This window comes from Coregonus lavaretus (assembly GCF_964263955.1).
Source record: "Coregonus lavaretus genome assembly, chromosome: 20".
Classification (NCBI taxonomy): domain Eukaryota; kingdom Metazoa; phylum Chordata; class Actinopteri; order Salmoniformes; family Salmonidae; genus Coregonus; species Coregonus lavaretus.
Genome location: NC_140007.1, coordinates 14,008,987 through 14,025,987, shown reverse-complemented (window position 1 = coordinate 14,025,987; position 17,001 = coordinate 14,008,987). Strand labels below are relative to the sequence as shown.

Sequence of the window (17,001 nt, the reverse complement as noted above, 5' to 3'; positions counted from 1 at the left end):
CATCCCTAAAACAATCCATGCCTTTTGCTGCCCTTCTCCCTGAGTGCTGCCTGATCCTGACCTCTCATCTCACTCACACGGCTCTCCATCACATGATCGGGTCTTTCTCACAGGCTACAAGTGAAGACAGACACATCGGGGACGCAACTGCGCACGTCCTTATCCAATTCCGAGGTGCATATTGAAGATATTGGAAGAACTGTCCAAATTTACTTTTCGTCAACCAACAAGATGAGTAGGCCTAACGATCAGCAAAAGCACTAGCCTATGTCAATTTACTATCTCCCATAGTACAAAAGTTGACCTATTCTATTCTGTGCGAGAAATAAATATTCCAAACATAGTCTGGGACAGTTGTGGGATACGATAGATCCCAAATTAATATAACCACTAGCATCAAAAAAACATTTTTACGCAATGAGGTCAGAACGTTTAGCTTAAAATGTTGATAAACTATTAGGCTATTTCTTCACATTATACGCGCAGCAATGCGCACATGGTAGTAGGCTATAAGCGCAAATGTTCCATTAGCAGAAAACACCATTATCAAAAGTGACCGCAAATGCAGTTAAGCATGTAATGCTTTTATTATAAAGGTGCCTTTTTATGGTGAAAATGATCTTCCCCAAACTTGAAACTCACACGCTGCATACAATATTGTATGCCAGTTAGCCTCTACACCCGTAGTAAAGCGGATTCATGTGCTTCATTTGAAGAAGTTATTTGGCCACTTTAGTTGTGATACAAACCTTATCAAAACATATAGGCCTATGGGCTAGGCTACATGAGGTGTGCGACTATGATTAGAAAAAGTCACAAAAAAAGACATTGTTTCTTGCCTTAAGCTGGGCATCATTCACAAGTGATAATATATAATTCACAAATGATAGGCTAATATTGTCACCCATCAGACAATTCTTGATTCAATCTTATCTTTACATATACTAAATAATATATGTATGAAATTCGTTTTGATTTAGAATGGACCATTATTATGGACCTGTCTTGAAACAGGGGCAGGGGAAAAAATGTATGTAATCTCTGCACTTAAATAGCAAATGGAGGACGCTTTTCCTGTGGTTAATTTTCATACCATCCAGGTAGGCTATACTCCTGTTGTAAAGATAAGCAATGTACTTAATATTTGCTTAATATTAGGAAAGTTGAGAAATAAATATAGTAGGCCTAGCTTATAGAAAGCTGATGGGATCCTCCTCTTTTTAATAGAGTCCATCACTCTGTTTTCTCACGCAATTGCATAGCCTATAGAAATGTTGCACAACATGAGCTCATGGGCTCTCATGAAGTGTTTGATTAGATTTTCGATAACATTTGCATTGATGTCAGAGTGATTAGTACCAGGCATTTAGCAAGTTTGGTAGGCTACTAATGACCATCAACAGCATCAGAGCTTGGAGGAGCCTAATTACCTTGACTAAGTGGTCATGTGGAATTTGACTGTCTTCATGACTCGTGACCGCCAGTGTGGTGGTAATAAGGTCACCGCAACAGCCCTAGTCATAATTACTGTGTAAGTCTATGGAAGGAGGTGAGAACTATGAACCTCCTAGGTTTTGTGCTGAAGTAAGAGGAGGATGGAAACTAGCTGTCCTCCGGCTACACCATGGGGCTACCCTACAGAGTGCTGTTGAGGCTACTGTAGACCTTCATTGCAAAATAGTGTGTTTTAATCAATGATTTGGTGACATTAATATATTTAGTATAGTTTATCTAAAAAGGATTACTGTTTCACTATTTTTATTTTCTGAAATTCACTGAGGAGGATGGTCCTCCCCTTCCTCCTCTGAGGAGCCTCCGCTGATCCACACACTGCTTAGATACTCCCCTGATGTTGCAACATTTCAAACATTGTAGGTCTTTGAGGTAAAACCACTGACTTTGGCTGATTTGAAGTATTGCTGCTACGTTAAAACATTGGTTTAAAATCCACTGAACACATTGTCTTGAGCATACAAGAACACCAGTGTCTAGTCCGCCGCACCTGTCAAATCTCTCTCTCTTTCAAAAATGTTCTGTCTCAGCAGCTAGACTCACTCTTTGTGAGGGAGGATGGAGGAGATTTCTAGTGGCCAGACTTGCTTGTTACTCCTGTGTTTTGTTATTTTATGAATGGCGAAGTGCACTTAACGCTAGCTATCTAGCCTGCAGGGGTAGCCGGCCTCAGCAGCCCCAGTCAATGGCATTGGATGGGAGCATTGAGGTGAAACAAACATGCTTCTTCCTCACATCTGAAGAAGTACCCTGCTAAAGCCCCCAGCTCTTCTCCTGTTTGGTAATCATCCCAACCAGCAGCAGGAATCAAGGTTTTCATAAAAAGGGCTATTTATATCCTGATTTTTATTTGTTTACGTAATCAGTCACATAATCAGTCAATAATTACAATTAATTAATTACTGCAAGCAAAAAAAAGAACAAACCAGATGAAGTAGGTTAAGCATGAATGGTTTTTCTTTCAAATCGTCATTGGCGCCAAGGGGACTTAAGAGCAGAAGAATTATAATGCACTGGATCTCCCATTTTCAAGTCAGAATGCTCACCATGCACCTGTCCCTCATACACTGCTCTCTCCTGACAGGCGCTCCACTTTGGTCATCACCACCAAGATCTTCTGGGGAGGAAAGTACGTATTATACTGGAGCCTTTTTCTCTGTGTGTGTGTGTGTGTGCGTGTGCGTGCGTGCATGTCCGTGTTTGTGTGTGTATGTTAGAGGCAGCATTGAGGCTGTATGACTCTTAATTGTTTTCCTGCAAGGAAATGGGGTCAATCCCCTCCTATGAGAATGCCCTTTCACTGACGACCAATTAAAGGGGCAATCATTAGTTGCTACATCCATTTTTTTTGACAAATAAATGAATGATATGTACCCATTGATTCTTGAAGAATATAACGTATAAATGCCTCATGAGCTTAGTTTAACTGTCGTACCCCATCAGAACTCAAAATATAAGCTTGTTTCACTCTGTTTGTAAACAAAGTAAATGTAAACAACCACTGTATAGCCTAAAAACATGGTTAAAACTATAATTTTGATATCATGGATGGTCAGTCCTTGCATCCATAGCGTAGTCTATCGATTTGAGAGTGGTTCGATTTCTCCAGCCCCATCCCTCAGCTTTTGACTGAAACTGCGGGGAGAACACATAGTTAATGTTTCGATTAATGCTGCTTTAATGGTCTTGCCTAGCACTGACAGGAGGCACCCATTCAACTTTAATACGTTTATGTCTTGCATCATACAGATGGAAAGAGGGCACATGCTGCCCCTGCTAAGACATGCTGTGTGTCAAGTGTGCCCTCTATTTATCTCTATGTCTCACATTCAACCCACCAATATGGATCCAATACAATGAACATCTGTACTGTATCAGCTACATTATGACTTGTGAAACTGTGAATGGTAGCAGGGAGTTGTTAAATGTCACGATTTTATATCCTGACAAGGGCATTTGTTGTTTGCTTTTCAGAGCAGAAACAGAAAGAGGGTTGTCCAGAAAACATATAATCGAAGGTAAGCCATTTTAAGCCACTTTTATACCGAGTTATTAATGCATGTACAATGTGGTAGCCTATATACTTGCAGGATATCAATATGACATTTGCGTCCAATCCAGTCATTCACTAGATTCAGTACCTACTGTATATACAGTGCATAAATGAAAGCATTAAAGACAAACAGGATTGTGGCTTTAATGTAAAGTACATTTTACATTTTAGTCATTTAGCAGATGCTCTTATCCAGAGCGACTTACAGTTAGTGAGTGCATACATATTTTTCATACTGGCCCCCCGTGGGAAACGAACCCACAACCCTGGCGTTGCAAACGCCATGCTCTACCAACTGAGCTACACGGGACTAAGTATTACCGTTATCTTGATGGTCTTTGCCCTATATAATGCAGGACTAAGGGCATCGCTAGACAGACTGCAGCTAGAGTATGTGGATGTCGTTTTCGCAAACAGACCGGACCCCAACACACCTATGGAAGGTAGGCAGCACTCTTCTTTGAATGCTGTTTGTTTACATTCATCTGTGGTATTTTCAGTGCTGCATATCTGCTGCACAGTGACATATTCTTGCGATAAACAGACCACCTTGCATCCAGTTGTGCAGCGGTGCATTAATAATGCTCAGTCAGGCTAGCATCTCATGCGTGTATATTATCTACAGACAGATAAATGGTTCTATGCTTTGGACCTTAAGGTTACATTTACTTTCATTGGGTACATAAGTCTAAGTTTTACGAATCCTAACTGTAGAGATAGGACACAGTTGACAGCTCAAACATCCTCTTTGCGTACGAACTGCGGTAATATATGATTGTCTAAACACAAACCTACCGAACAGGGGCATGGGCAATGGATGATAAATGTATATTCCTGTCACCGATTTAAATGGTCAGTAAAGCATTGTGAACTTTGAACTTGAGCTCGAGCTCAGTCAGTGCATGATGGGGCTCGCTGTATTGAGCTGTGGCTCCCACCCTGCTGCCCCTTATGTATACTTCCAGATGTCATTTCATTCACAGACTGGTCAACGTCTTCACTTTCTTTTTGTTTGTCACCAGGAGACCCATTTCACACCTCAAAGTCCAAGACATTCATCATAGAAGGTACATGGTACCCTTAGTCAAAACAAAGTGTTCAATCAACACCCCTTCAAACGAAAGGCATTTTATGGCAGTGACTTGATAGAAGTAGTCCTCCCTCCATTATCCTACCATTCAAAACCCCCTTTGAATCCATAAAATGTTGGACTTTTCGTAGTGCTAGCAAAAAAGGGTGGTCTACTGTAGTGGATTGAGAGAGGGATTGATTCATACTTGGTAACGTTACATCTTGCAAGTACATTTTGGAGAAGTTCACTGAATTTCATGGATCCCTCATTCATTGTAAAAACGAAAAATCCTTAACTTCAATTTCCTTTCTCATTTTCACTTCAAAGCCAACATTTATTTTTGAATCTTTTTTTTTCTCATGTTTTCTCAATCAGTTCATCAGTATAACAGATATGTTTATTTGTCAGAAATAAATAAATTATTTCTGGGCTTATAATGCCAATGCGGGCAGTTTCAGATACCCTTGTCGTCTTGAAAAGGCCATTTCCACTTTTTGTTGTTGGAAGAAATGACACTTAAAGATGTCCATTCTCTCCGGCTGACAATTGTAACCAGAATATGATGTAATCCTTCCAGAATCCTTTGATTTACTCAGTTTGGTGTCTTTCTGTTTTATCTCTCTCTCTCTCTCTCTCTCTCTCTCTCGCTCTCTCTCTCTCTCTCTCTCTCTCTCTCTCTCTCTCTCTCTCTCTCTCTCTCTCTCTCTCTCTCTCTCTCTCTCTCTCTCTCTCTCTCTCTCTCTCTCTCTCTCTCTCTCTCTCTCTCTCTCTCTCTCTCTCTCTCTCTCTCTCTCTCTCTCTCTCTCTTCAACTGTAACTTATAACAGATCAATGCAATAAAGTAGAGTTCCATACCATGTAGAAAGAGGAGCAGGATATGAGGTGTACACAGTCACATGTACCTTTACAGTAGCCATAAAGCATTGTGAAAGCCAAAGTACCCCATGCACAAACCCCTCCTGACCATTACTGTTTTTGTTGGCATCACTCACCCCTCCCATTTCTCAGACGACTGGCTTGGTTTCCTTTTATTTTGCAAGATGTCCGCTGCCGGTGCTGCTGCAGCCTCCTTTGTGAACGCTGTCTTGACTGCAGTGTGTCTCTCTAGCCTGAGCATGCAACCCATCAGGGTTTTGTTCCAGCCAAGCAGTAACCTGATTATACTAATCAGAGTCTTGATTAAATACTAGTTAATGGGTAGAATAGGTTTGATACTTGCCTGGAACAAAACCTTGCACCCACATGTGCCATAGGAGGTAAAGAATGCATACCCCGGGCTAGATGATGGTTTTGGGGCCACTGAAGCCTTATTCACAAATCTTCCTTTTTTTCTCTTTACAACAGTTAAAGACGGTACAAATATAACAGCCGAGACAAGACAAGACGTTTTTATGCAGTTTTAGAACAAAGTTTGCTTGATCTGAATGGTCTAGTTTTAGAATGTCTCATTTCAGCTGCTGGAGTTTCCAGAATTCAACCTGTCAAAACTTAGCTAAAGACTTGAGACGAGACGGGTCTGTTTAGCCAATCAGAGAGCAGTATGCTGACGTTCTGTGTTAGCCAAGCAGCTAGGTAGCTAGCCAAGCAGACAGCTAGCCAGCTATTTTGCTCTAGCTAGCCTAGTTTGCTGATATATCTCTGACAAGTTACAAAGTGTGCCCTATTTCTGGTGCATATATTTCATGATACTTGTTTGCTACAACACCTTGCTACAACAAGTGGTAACTGTCTCAAAGTTTTTGTATCTGAATGTGCATCTTTAGTCAGCTGTTCTACAACACATAATTCTAAAACGATCTAGTTTTTTTCTTGTCTCGTCTTTCCATATGTCAGAGTTATATCTCAAATAAAATAACATTTTACAGCAAGTATAAAAGGTGCAGTGAAATGCTTGTGTGCTAGCTCCCTCAACATTGCAGTTCAATAATCAATATCAACTAGAATAAATAAATGGGGATACAACAAGCTTCATAGTTTATAAAGTATGAATGGTAGCAAAAAGCTGTGTTGAAGCCATCTAAGTTGAGTCAGTCTGCACATGTCAACATTGGGGTGGTGTTTGTAGCTGAAACGGATCAAGAGCAGTGGAATCCAAAATTTGCCTTTGAAGTCTATGGAGCTTTTATGCAAATGTGAAACTGTTATAGTTCAAAAAGTACAAATAGCATCAACAATCTCTTGACATGCAATCTAAGTTGAGTCAGTCTGTACATGTCAGCGTTGGTTTGTGTTTGTAGCTTTAATGGTTCAAGAGCATTGGTTAATCCAAATACTTTGCCTTCAAGCCTATAGAGCTTTTATGGACATTTAAAATGGTTATAGTTCAAATAGTATAAATGGTATCAAAAAGCTGTATACAAACACGCTATTCCAGAACGGTCTGAACGTTTTAGAGTTTGAATGGCGTTTCTAGCTTAAACCATTGAAGACTAGCAGCGACCGGTATTTCTTCCATTAAAGTCTATAACCCCTGAAATATGTTGGGGTTTATGCAAATATGGTTGTAGTGTGAAAAGTATAATTAGAATCAAACGTTTTTTTCAAGCAACAGTACCAGTGCCAGTCTGCACGTTTTAAAGTTGCTTTGGTGTTGGTATATTTAACGGTTCAAGAGCAGTGGCGAATCCAAATACTTCCCATTTAAGCTTAGGTATCACCTTTAAAACAGTAATAGTTCAGAAAGTATACATGGTATCAAAACGCTGAATACGAGCAACCTATTCCAGACCAGTCTGCACATTTGAAAGTTTGAATGGCGTTTCTAGCTTAAATGGTTGAAGACTAGTAGTTAAGGGATACATTTTTACCATTCAACTCTATGGCCATTGAAATGCATTGGGATTTATGTAAATGTGGTTTTAGCAGGAAAAGTAGTATCAAGCTTTTTTTTTCAAGTGCACTGCGGACGGTCAGCCTACACATTTTAAAGTTGTTTTGGTGTCGGTAGATTTTACGGTTTTGACGCTACAGGTCGCACAGAGCTGTTCTCTTTACAACATGCTTTTAAAACAACCTGTTTTTAAAATGTAATGTTTCTTATATAAAGGGAGCATGAAAAGCTTTGAAGAAAACTCTGGGTTTTGGATTGACCCTACTGCTATTTTGACTCTGGCATGAACAGTGCTGTTTTTGCCCCGATAAAATTGGTCAGACAATGAATTTGACTGCCTGATTTGTGACTGTAAAACCTTAACGCATAAATACTTTTAAAAATTTCAATTGAGCGTCAAATCAAAACAAAAGCCTCAAAAAAATAAAATCAGTGTGTTGATTGACTCCAAAAAGGAATGACATTTTCTTCCTTTTCTCCCCATATGTTTCACTGCTCATTATTTCCACTGATGTATACATTAACTAGGTAACTCCTTTGTGCTTTTACCCTTTGTCCTAAATTCTATGTGGACTTTCCTTCTATCTCCTCTTTCTCTTTCATTTCTCATATCCCTCTCCTCAATACCTTTTCACCCTCTCTCTTACTCTCACCTGTTCCCTCCACTCCTCTTCTCCAATGTCGGGGCCAATGGGTGAATGGTGTCTTTTGATTGGCAGAGACGGTGCGGGCAATGACCCATGTGATCAACCAGGGGATGGCCATGTACTGGGGAACGTCTCGCTGGAGCTCCATGGAGATCATGGTGAGTTGGAAAACAGTTGAAACACAATTAAACCATGGATTACTTAAAATAATCAATGACTTATTCCCATCACTGTATTGTTACGAAAGTACATTGTTCGTCCCTGAGCCTGTTTGCTTCTGTTCCTTTTCTGTCCTATAGGAGGCGTACTCAGTGGCCAGGCAGTTCAACCTGATCCCCCCTATATGTGAGCAGGCTGAGTACCACATGTTCCAGAGGGAGAAGGTGGAGGTGCAGCTCCCCGAGCTCTTCCACAAAATAGGTAAGTTACACAGCAACCGTCTGCCTCCCTTTGGTTCGACCCATAGAGGTGGATAGAGGATGCACTTACAACAACGATAAAAGATAGGTGTGCCCTCTTTCCATCGCTATGGTTCCAGCGTTTAATAAGGGTAGACCCTGAAAGAGCTGAGGTCTGCCATTTTTGCCACAAACATACTCCATTGGCTGCTATTCATGTTTGGTAATGTGGCTAATGCTAGCCAGAAGTTGTGATAATACTAATGTAGCTAATATACAGTATTTGTATTTTGAATGAATCACTCATAGGGGATGCTCTCAGTCCGAGTAACCTGTCAAGGCACATAAAGACCAAGGCATGGAAGTCATAATGGCGGTAAAGCTTGGTATTCATTAGGCATCAAATGGAAGAAAACAGACTAAAACATAGAGGGCCTACCTGAACTTGTCCAATAAGAAACGCTTGTTTTCGGTTTCCGTTGCAAAACGTTTTGCTACGGTGTGCACTAATGAATATGATCCTGATGTCTCTGTGCAGGTGTGGGTGCCATGACATGGTCTCCGCTGGCGTGCGGGATCATCTCAGGGAAGTACGACAGTGGGGTACCCCCGTGCTCACGGGCCTCACTAAAGGTAACCTTTGACCCTTGACATGTGACTGATGCCTTATCCTCTCCAGCCCACATCTCGTCGCTTGTCTGTCACACCCCTTTGCTTGTGGTTGTAGTTGGTGTTGTTTTTTTGTCCTGCCACTGTGCCACCTTCCTTTCTGCTAACAACAGTTTATCCTGATAGCACATTGTTGTAGTACGTTCCTCTGACTTAATGCATGTCAATTGAGGATTGGGGACTTTAGAAAGTGTCAGGAAAGCCATTCGGTGTATATGGGTCACCCAGCTTCAGTGGAACATTCCTACACACCTACGCACAAATGCACAAATGCACACATGCGCACACACAAACACACACAGACACACACACACACACACACACACACACACACACACACACACACACACACACACACACACACACACACACACACACACACACACACTGTGCTCTCTCTTTCTGTGTGTTCTGTACCATGCTGTCTATCGCTCTCCTCCTCCTGTTCAGCGACATCTTTGGCTTAATGATCCTCAAATGAAGGGATCTATGCCATTGATTTCCAATGTCATACACTCCACTGGTTGAAACAGGCCATTTATGTCCACTCAGGCACACAAATGTGGAAGCACTGAACCAAGGTCTAAGACAGAGGGTGGCTGTGTGTGTGCGATAACCAGAGGCAGGCAGTTACAGTCTCTGTGTAGTTCCCTCACATAGCAGACATCTGCACTGCCACTGGTGAGAGATCCACACACACTGTATGCGTTATGTATGATATCTCTATAACTTTCAGCCATTCACAGAAAGGCATCTCTGCACACAAGGGGTTTCTGGATACAGTAGTCCTGAGCTGGTGTGTGTGTGTGTGTGTGTGTGTGTGTGTGTGTGTGTGTGTGTGTGTGTGTGTGTGTGTGTGTGTGTGTGTGTGTGTGTGTGTGTGTGTGTGTGTGTGTGTGTGTGTGTGTGTGTGTGTGTGTGTGTGTGTGTGTGTGTGTGTGTGTGTGTGTGTGTGTGTGTGTGTGTGTGTGTGTGTGTGTGTGTGTGTGTGTGTGTGTGTGTGTGTGTGTGTGTGTGTGTGTTTGCACACGCATGCGTGTGTGTTCTGTGCTGTGACAGGGCTACCAGTGGATGAAGGACAAGATCCTGAGTGAGGAGGGGCGCCGTCAGCAGGCGAAGCTGAAAGAGCTGCAGGCCATTGCCGAGCGACTGGGCTGCACCCTGCCCCAGCTCGCCATCGGTAACACACACCTGCCACTCTCTCTTTTTCTCTCTGTCTGTCTGTCCTGTCCAGCCGTCCGTCTGTCTGTCTCTTTAGAGCTCAAGCGTCTGTTAGTCAGTCTGATTTATGCAATCTATCTAACAGGGACAGTGCACGTTAATCAACATATCAGTGTTCACATCAATGTAAAATTACCAGAATTAGCAAATGAGCTAACCGTCGTCCATAGTCTGTCTGTCTAGTAGAACCTCAAGTAGGAGGTTGGTCAAGTCCCTGGTAGTCAAATATTCCGATGTGTTGGTTCAGCTTAACGTCACAGTGCCTGAGAATGAGTCTTTGTGCTCACCTGAAGTCACTTAGTTGCACTGGACATGTGCGTGTGTGTGTGTGTTTCCTCACTCCTTCACTGTACTTTGTGCTTCCACACACACATTGTTCATTTTCCTGTGTGGTTGTTCCCTCCCACAGCATGGTGCCTGAGGAATGAAGGGGTGAGCTCTGTGCTACTGGGGGCCTCCAGCACAGACCAACTGATGGAGAATCTAGCAGCAATACAGGTCAGAAGTGAATACTCCACACACACACATTCACACAAGTACTCACATTCACACATACTGTACTTATGCATGCTTGCTCACATACCACATACACATGATCTCTCTCTCTCTCTTTCACACACACACACACACACACTGGGTGTGAACCCATGTGTGCAAGAACTCACATTCACACATACTTATGGATACTTGCTCACATACCACATACACATGCTCTCCCTCTCTCTCCACACACTGAGAAATATATTCTAACCGAGCATTGCCTCTAAGTGGTAAACACAGTGCCTTCGGAAAGTATTCAGACCCCTTGACTTTTTCCACATTACGTTACAGCCTTATTCTAAAATTCATTTAAAAAAAACTCCTCAACAATCTACACACAATACCCCATAATGACAAAGACAAAAACTTTGTTTTGTTTTACATTTTTGCAAAAAAAAAAAAAAAAAGGAAATACCTAATTTACATAAGTATTCAGACCCTTTGCTATGAGACTCGAAATTGAGCTCAGGTGCATCCTGTTTCCATTGATCATCATTGAGATGTTTCTACAACTTGATTGGAGTCCACCTGTGGTAAATTCAATTGATTGGACATGATTTGGAAAGGCACACACCTGTCTATATAAGGTCCCACAGTTGACAGCGCATGTCAGAGCAAAAACCAAGACATGATGTCGAAGGAATTGTCCGAAGAGCTCCGAGACAGGATTGTGTCGAGGCACAGATCTGGGGAAGGGTACCAAAACATTTCTGCAGCATTGAAGGTCCCCAAGAACACAGTGCCCTTCATCATTCTTAAATGGGAAATGTTTGGAACCACCAAGAGTCTTCCTAGAGCTGGCCACGCGGCCAAACTGAGCAATCGGGGGAGAAGGGGTGACCAAGAACCTGATGGAGCTCCAGAGTTCCTCTGTGGAGATGGGAGAACCTTCCAGAAGGACATCCATCTCTGCAGCACTCCACCAATCAGGTCTTTATGGTAGAGTGTCCAGACAGAAGCCACTCCTCAGTAAAAGGCACATGACAGCCCGCTTGGAGTTTGCCAAAAGGCACCTAAAGACTCCCAAACCATGAGAAACAAGATTATCTGGTCTGATGAAACCAAGATTGAACTCTTTGGCCTGAATGCCAAGCGTCATGTCTGGAGGAAACCTGGCACCATTCCTACGGTGAAGCATGGTGGTGGCAGCATCATGCTGTGGGGATGTTTTTTAGCGGAGGGACTGGGAGACTACTCAGGATCAAGGCAAAGATGATTGGAGCAAAGTACAGAGAGATCCTTGATGAAAACCTGCTCCAGAGCGCTCAGGACCTCACACTGGGGCAAAGGTTCACCTTCCAACAGGACAACGATCCTAAGCACACAGCCAAGACAACGCAGGAGTGGCTTCGGGAGAAATCTCTCAATGTCCTTGAGTGGCCCAGCTTGAGCCCGGACTTGAACCCAATCGAACATCTCTGGAGAGACCTGAAAATAGCTGTGCAGCAACGCTCCCCATCCAACCTGACAGAGCTTGAGAGGATCTGCAGAGATTAATGGGAGAAACTCCCCAAATACAGGTGTGCCAAGCTTGTAGCGTCATACCAAAGAAGACTCGATGCTGTAATCGCTGCCAAAGGTACTTCAACAAAGTACTGAGTAAAGAGTCTGAATACTTATGTAATTGTGATATTTCCATTTATTTATTTTGTATACATTTGGAAACATTTATAAAAACCTGTTTTTGCTTTGTCATTATGGGTTATTGTGTGTAGATTGAGGCAAAAAAAGTTTACATCAATTTTAGAATAAGGCTGTAACGTAACAAAATGTGGAAAAAGTGAAGGGGTCTGAATACTTTCCGAAGGCACTGTACATCTGCGACATCTGCTTAATTTCCAGAACATTTTGTTGTTGTTGTTTTGTTTTTTACATTGTAGCTCAATTCTATTTTTTGCCTTATTGGGAAATATTTCCGTCTGGGGTGATAGTCTGTTTGCTTGTATTTGTTTACTGTTGTTGACGTGGATTTGATGACTTGTGTAGTGGCATTGAATTTGAATTCCAACTGGGGACATTGTGTTCATTATGTAATGTATGTCACTCTCCTTCTCTCACAGGTTATTCCAAAGTTGTCGTCCTCCATCGTGCATGAGATGGATAGTATCCTAGGCAACAAGCCCTACAGTAAAAAGGACTACAGATCCTAGAGGCTGCCTGTGGAACATTGTTGGGCACTCAGCATCTTCCTACTTCCTCGTTTGCGACCAGCTTCAGTTGAACAAGACACCAGGCACCATGGGAAATATATAGCCATTAAACCACTTGGGAAAGTCAATCAGAGTATCTAAAAATATATATATTTCTCCCAACCCAAAGATTTTAGAGGAAACTTGGAGACGTGTCCCGTCCAAGGAACTGTATTCACCATTTCAGTGATTTCAGTGAAACACTTGCTTCAGCATGAAAAAAAAAACATTTATTTCGGGTCAAAGGGAAAAACACAAAAAGTCACGCACATGTTTGCCTTGCATTACTTTCCTGCTTGGCCATCTTATTATTATTTAGAAAAGTAGATGGACCCAGAGCAAGTCCTTAAATGCACTTCATTAATAAATTATTTATTCTATAACAGATTCTTGATTTAAAAGGATCAGAATCCAGAACCCTTTTGAAAAGGTTTTTGTCTTGTATAGGTCCCATAAAATGAATTGATCCAGCACTCCATTAAAGATGCACTGTGCAGAAATCACTCCGCCATTTCCTGGTTGCTAAAATTCTAATAGTTCGCTTAATTTCACTTTATATGACAAAACAAGCAAGTATAGTGTAGAGAATCACTGTAAAATCTAAACCGCTGTGAAATATATTTTCCATAACCAACAATATTGTATTTTCAGCTGTTTGTAGCTGGTGTACAAAAACGAAAGTAAGACACAAAAACTAAACTGAAGAACGGGAAGCATAGAAAGAGAGCACATAGAACAGATCTACAGCTTCTTAGACTTGCTTTCAATGAGAATGACAGATCTATAACTCACATTTCTATGTGAATTTGGTCAGGTCACCCAAAAAGTTACATATTGCAGCTTTAAATAACTAATACATTGGTCGTATTGAAGACTGAATAGGATAACTTTTGTTGAGATTACCAAAGCTGATACTATACCATGCATAGACAATATAAATAGAATGATGAGGAGTGGACATGATTCATTCTGTATCTGATATAAAGGGCATATGTCCCACTACCCTGATGATTAGTTGAAAAAAAGGACATTGAACACTTAAACACACATTGCACACAGAGGTGTCATGAGTTAGTATGGTTAAATCACACCCATTCAACTAAGGCAACTTGGGCTGCCATCTTTTCAACTGGCATAAAGTTGAAGCCTACAGTATATCTTCCAACCAAAGACAAACATTGGTATGGAGGAAGATTCATGCCAACATCAATGCACAAGAATATTAAAATTGAACACTAGCATGAACCATTCTCCATAAATTATTAGTTATTTCTGAATTTCACCTAGCTACAAGACTGTAAATCTGCCAGTCTGTGTGAATTTTTTTGTAAGCCTACCGAATGGCAGTGTCTATCCTATTAATTGTATTTCTTCACTTCAATTCCTTTACACACACACACTCCCTCCCTCTGCTTCAGTGTGAAGAGGGCTGCCCTCCCAGCCATATACAGTAATGGCTTTTCAGAGAGCACTCAGTGAGAAAACCCCTTGCCTCAATAACTCTGTCACATCCTTTAGTGACTGGATCAGGTTAAGTGTTTTTAACTTTTTACTCCCTTTATCGCAGAAGACAGGGTCCCGGGATTGGTCATGCAGTTTTCCCAGAGTGCTAAATAATACAGCTTCCTGTGTTATGAAGTGATGTAACACAAAACAGAACAAACTGGCACCATCTGTCAACAACTACTTCTCCCTTCCCAAAAATATATATGTTTCATGTAAGCGTAATGTTCTCGTTTCATAAATGCTTTCTGTGAGCAGACAAAGCTACGGAATAGTGAAGGTCCAGTGGGAAGGCATATTAGTGTGTGTGTGCGTGCGTGTGTGGACCTCACTTTACCTGGTCTTGGTCACTGCTGTAGTTGGACAAGAGACATGTTCACTCGTCTAAAGCCAAAAAGAACACCACAACACACATATTACTGTACTGTATAATACACAAGGCATCTAAGTGGTTTCTGCCAGTCAGAGTGACTGTGGTTCGTTTTGATTTCAGTCTCAACGTCGCTTGAGATTCATTTAGGGATGCTTTCACGCAGCCTAGTCTCCTTTCCTCTGTCATTGAAAATGTGGGAACATGATATTTGGGAAACACAGTTGCAAACATAGTATTTTCTGTGTTTGCAATGTCACATTTTCTGCCTAAAGATATTGTGTCCCGATTCTAAACAATGTTCAAAAGCGTTTGTGAGATAGACACACTGGTTGTATCTCATTCTAAATGAGATAGAGATTGAAAGAGAGAAAAAGAGAGAGAGGGACATGTCAAAGTCAATGCTGCAAACCTCAGGAGTATCTTTGTTGGGGCTTTGGCGCCCCCCTCAGGTCTTAAAACATCAGTGGCAGCATTGATGTTGATACTTCTTGTCTGAGAAAACACCCATCCTGTCTACAATTGGTATAAAAACCTGATCCGTGCTTCACCTTAATATTTTGAGTTCAATATTTTGATTTGATAATGTCATTTCAATTTGGCAAGATAACTTGACATTTGCCATTATAATGACATGTGGTCCTCTGTAGCTCAGCTGGTAGAGCACGGCGCTTGTAACTCCAAGGTAGTGGGTTCGATCCCCGGGACCACCAATACACAAAAATGTATGCACGCATGACTGTAAGTCGCTTTGGAAAAAAGCGTCTGCTAAATGGCTTATTATTATTATGCTCTAACTATGGCAATGGATGGTTGATGGTATGATGCCATTTAGTAACAAGACAGTAAAGTCTACAGTAAATACAATTTTGTAACACCTTACCGCAAGTTTGCATAAGTATCTATACCCATTACAGTTGTGACACTGAGATAGTTGGCCCATATCAACTCTGCTGTCCAACCAGTTACTGAAATAAAAATGACTGGGACTGAAATGACTGGGACTTGAGCATTAGGTGTGATGATAGTTTAAGGTAGGATGATGGATGTGCTTCCAGGTTAACTTAGCCTGTAGTTCAACACAACACAGGCCTGCAAGATTGATGGGGTGTCCAGATTTCCAGTACACCAGACAAAAAAGTGACTGTTTATTTATTGCATGGGCACCCACTTTGACACTACTCTTTAGCTAATGTGATACAAATACAGCATATTGTCTGAGTGTAAACATACAGCTTTTTTTATGTTGTATACCTATGTTTTACATGTAACATACCTATGTTTTGTTTGCTTAAATTATGTATTTAGGGATTACAACTGGCCTAGCCTGTAAGGCTTTTGGCTTTCACCAAAGCTCACAACTGAGCAACATGGAGGAAACATCTTATTTTAAAGCTAGGTTATATACTGTAACCGCTCAAATTGTACAGTTGCATATGCGTGTGAGTGTGTGCATGTGTTCATGAGTGAGAGCCTGTGTATGTGTGTGTGTATACCAGTAACCCACACTGCTCTCTTATGTTTTGTCCTGTGTGCTCTGATGTGGACTTTGGCAGGACAACAAAATATTTGTTGCATGTGCATTTCTCTAAGTTTGTGGTCACCAGGCTGGTTCTACCTAGTCCCAGGGAGCTACTGCACAAGGCATCTCTACATCAGACTGTCACTTAGAAACATTAAGTAAAGGAGTGTGTGGGAGCTAGCCTGGGTGCCAGGAGAAACAGAAAAGTGATTATTTAGCCAAGGATCATTCTTTCTCTTAGAATATTTGTCTCTTTGGGTGTGTTCGAAAGTAAAGTTACATTATATAACATTTCCATCCTTTGCAGATTGTTAACATAGTGCTGGTCAGTCACAGGTAAATGCAGCCCGAGCATCTAGTTAAGGCACGCTATGAAGACACACACTATGTTGTAGATAAGACCAAACATAATCAACTAAGTAGAATATGCTACTGTGCATTTCATGTAAAGGGACTAATTGACAAGCTATTCTAA

At 41.5% G+C, this 17,001-nt stretch overlaps 1 protein-coding gene across 6 annotated transcripts in view; it reads left to right on the top strand.

Moving 5' to 3' along the window:
• LOC311147377 (voltage-gated potassium channel subunit beta-2-like) overlaps positions 1-13,092 on the top strand; it is a gene marked incomplete at both ends in the record, with an annotated part of 80,431 nt that extends 67,339 nt beyond the window's left edge. For 4 of the 6 annotated variants that reach the window (XM_084184072.1, XM_084184071.1, XM_084184073.1 and 1 more), the window contains 9 exons: positions 2,597-2,641; positions 3,487-3,530; positions 3,922-4,008; positions 8,187-8,272; positions 8,414-8,534; positions 9,051-9,145; positions 10,241-10,361; positions 10,812-10,900; positions 13,003-13,092. In XM_084184072.1, coding sequence (XP_084040198.1) covers positions 2,597-2,641; positions 3,487-3,530; positions 3,922-4,008; positions 8,187-8,272; positions 8,414-8,534; positions 9,051-9,145; positions 10,241-10,361; positions 10,812-10,900; positions 13,003-13,092 — 778 coding nt within the window. Of the gene's footprint in view, positions 1-2,596; positions 2,642-3,486; positions 3,531-3,921; positions 4,009-4,587; positions 4,633-8,186; positions 8,273-8,413; positions 8,535-9,050; positions 9,146-10,240; positions 10,362-10,811; positions 10,901-13,002 lie in introns of all 6 variants that reach the window. The other 2 variants (XM_084184068.1, XM_084184069.1) reach the window with 1 other exon arrangement.
• Positions 13,093-17,001: the final 3,909 nt, after the last annotated feature.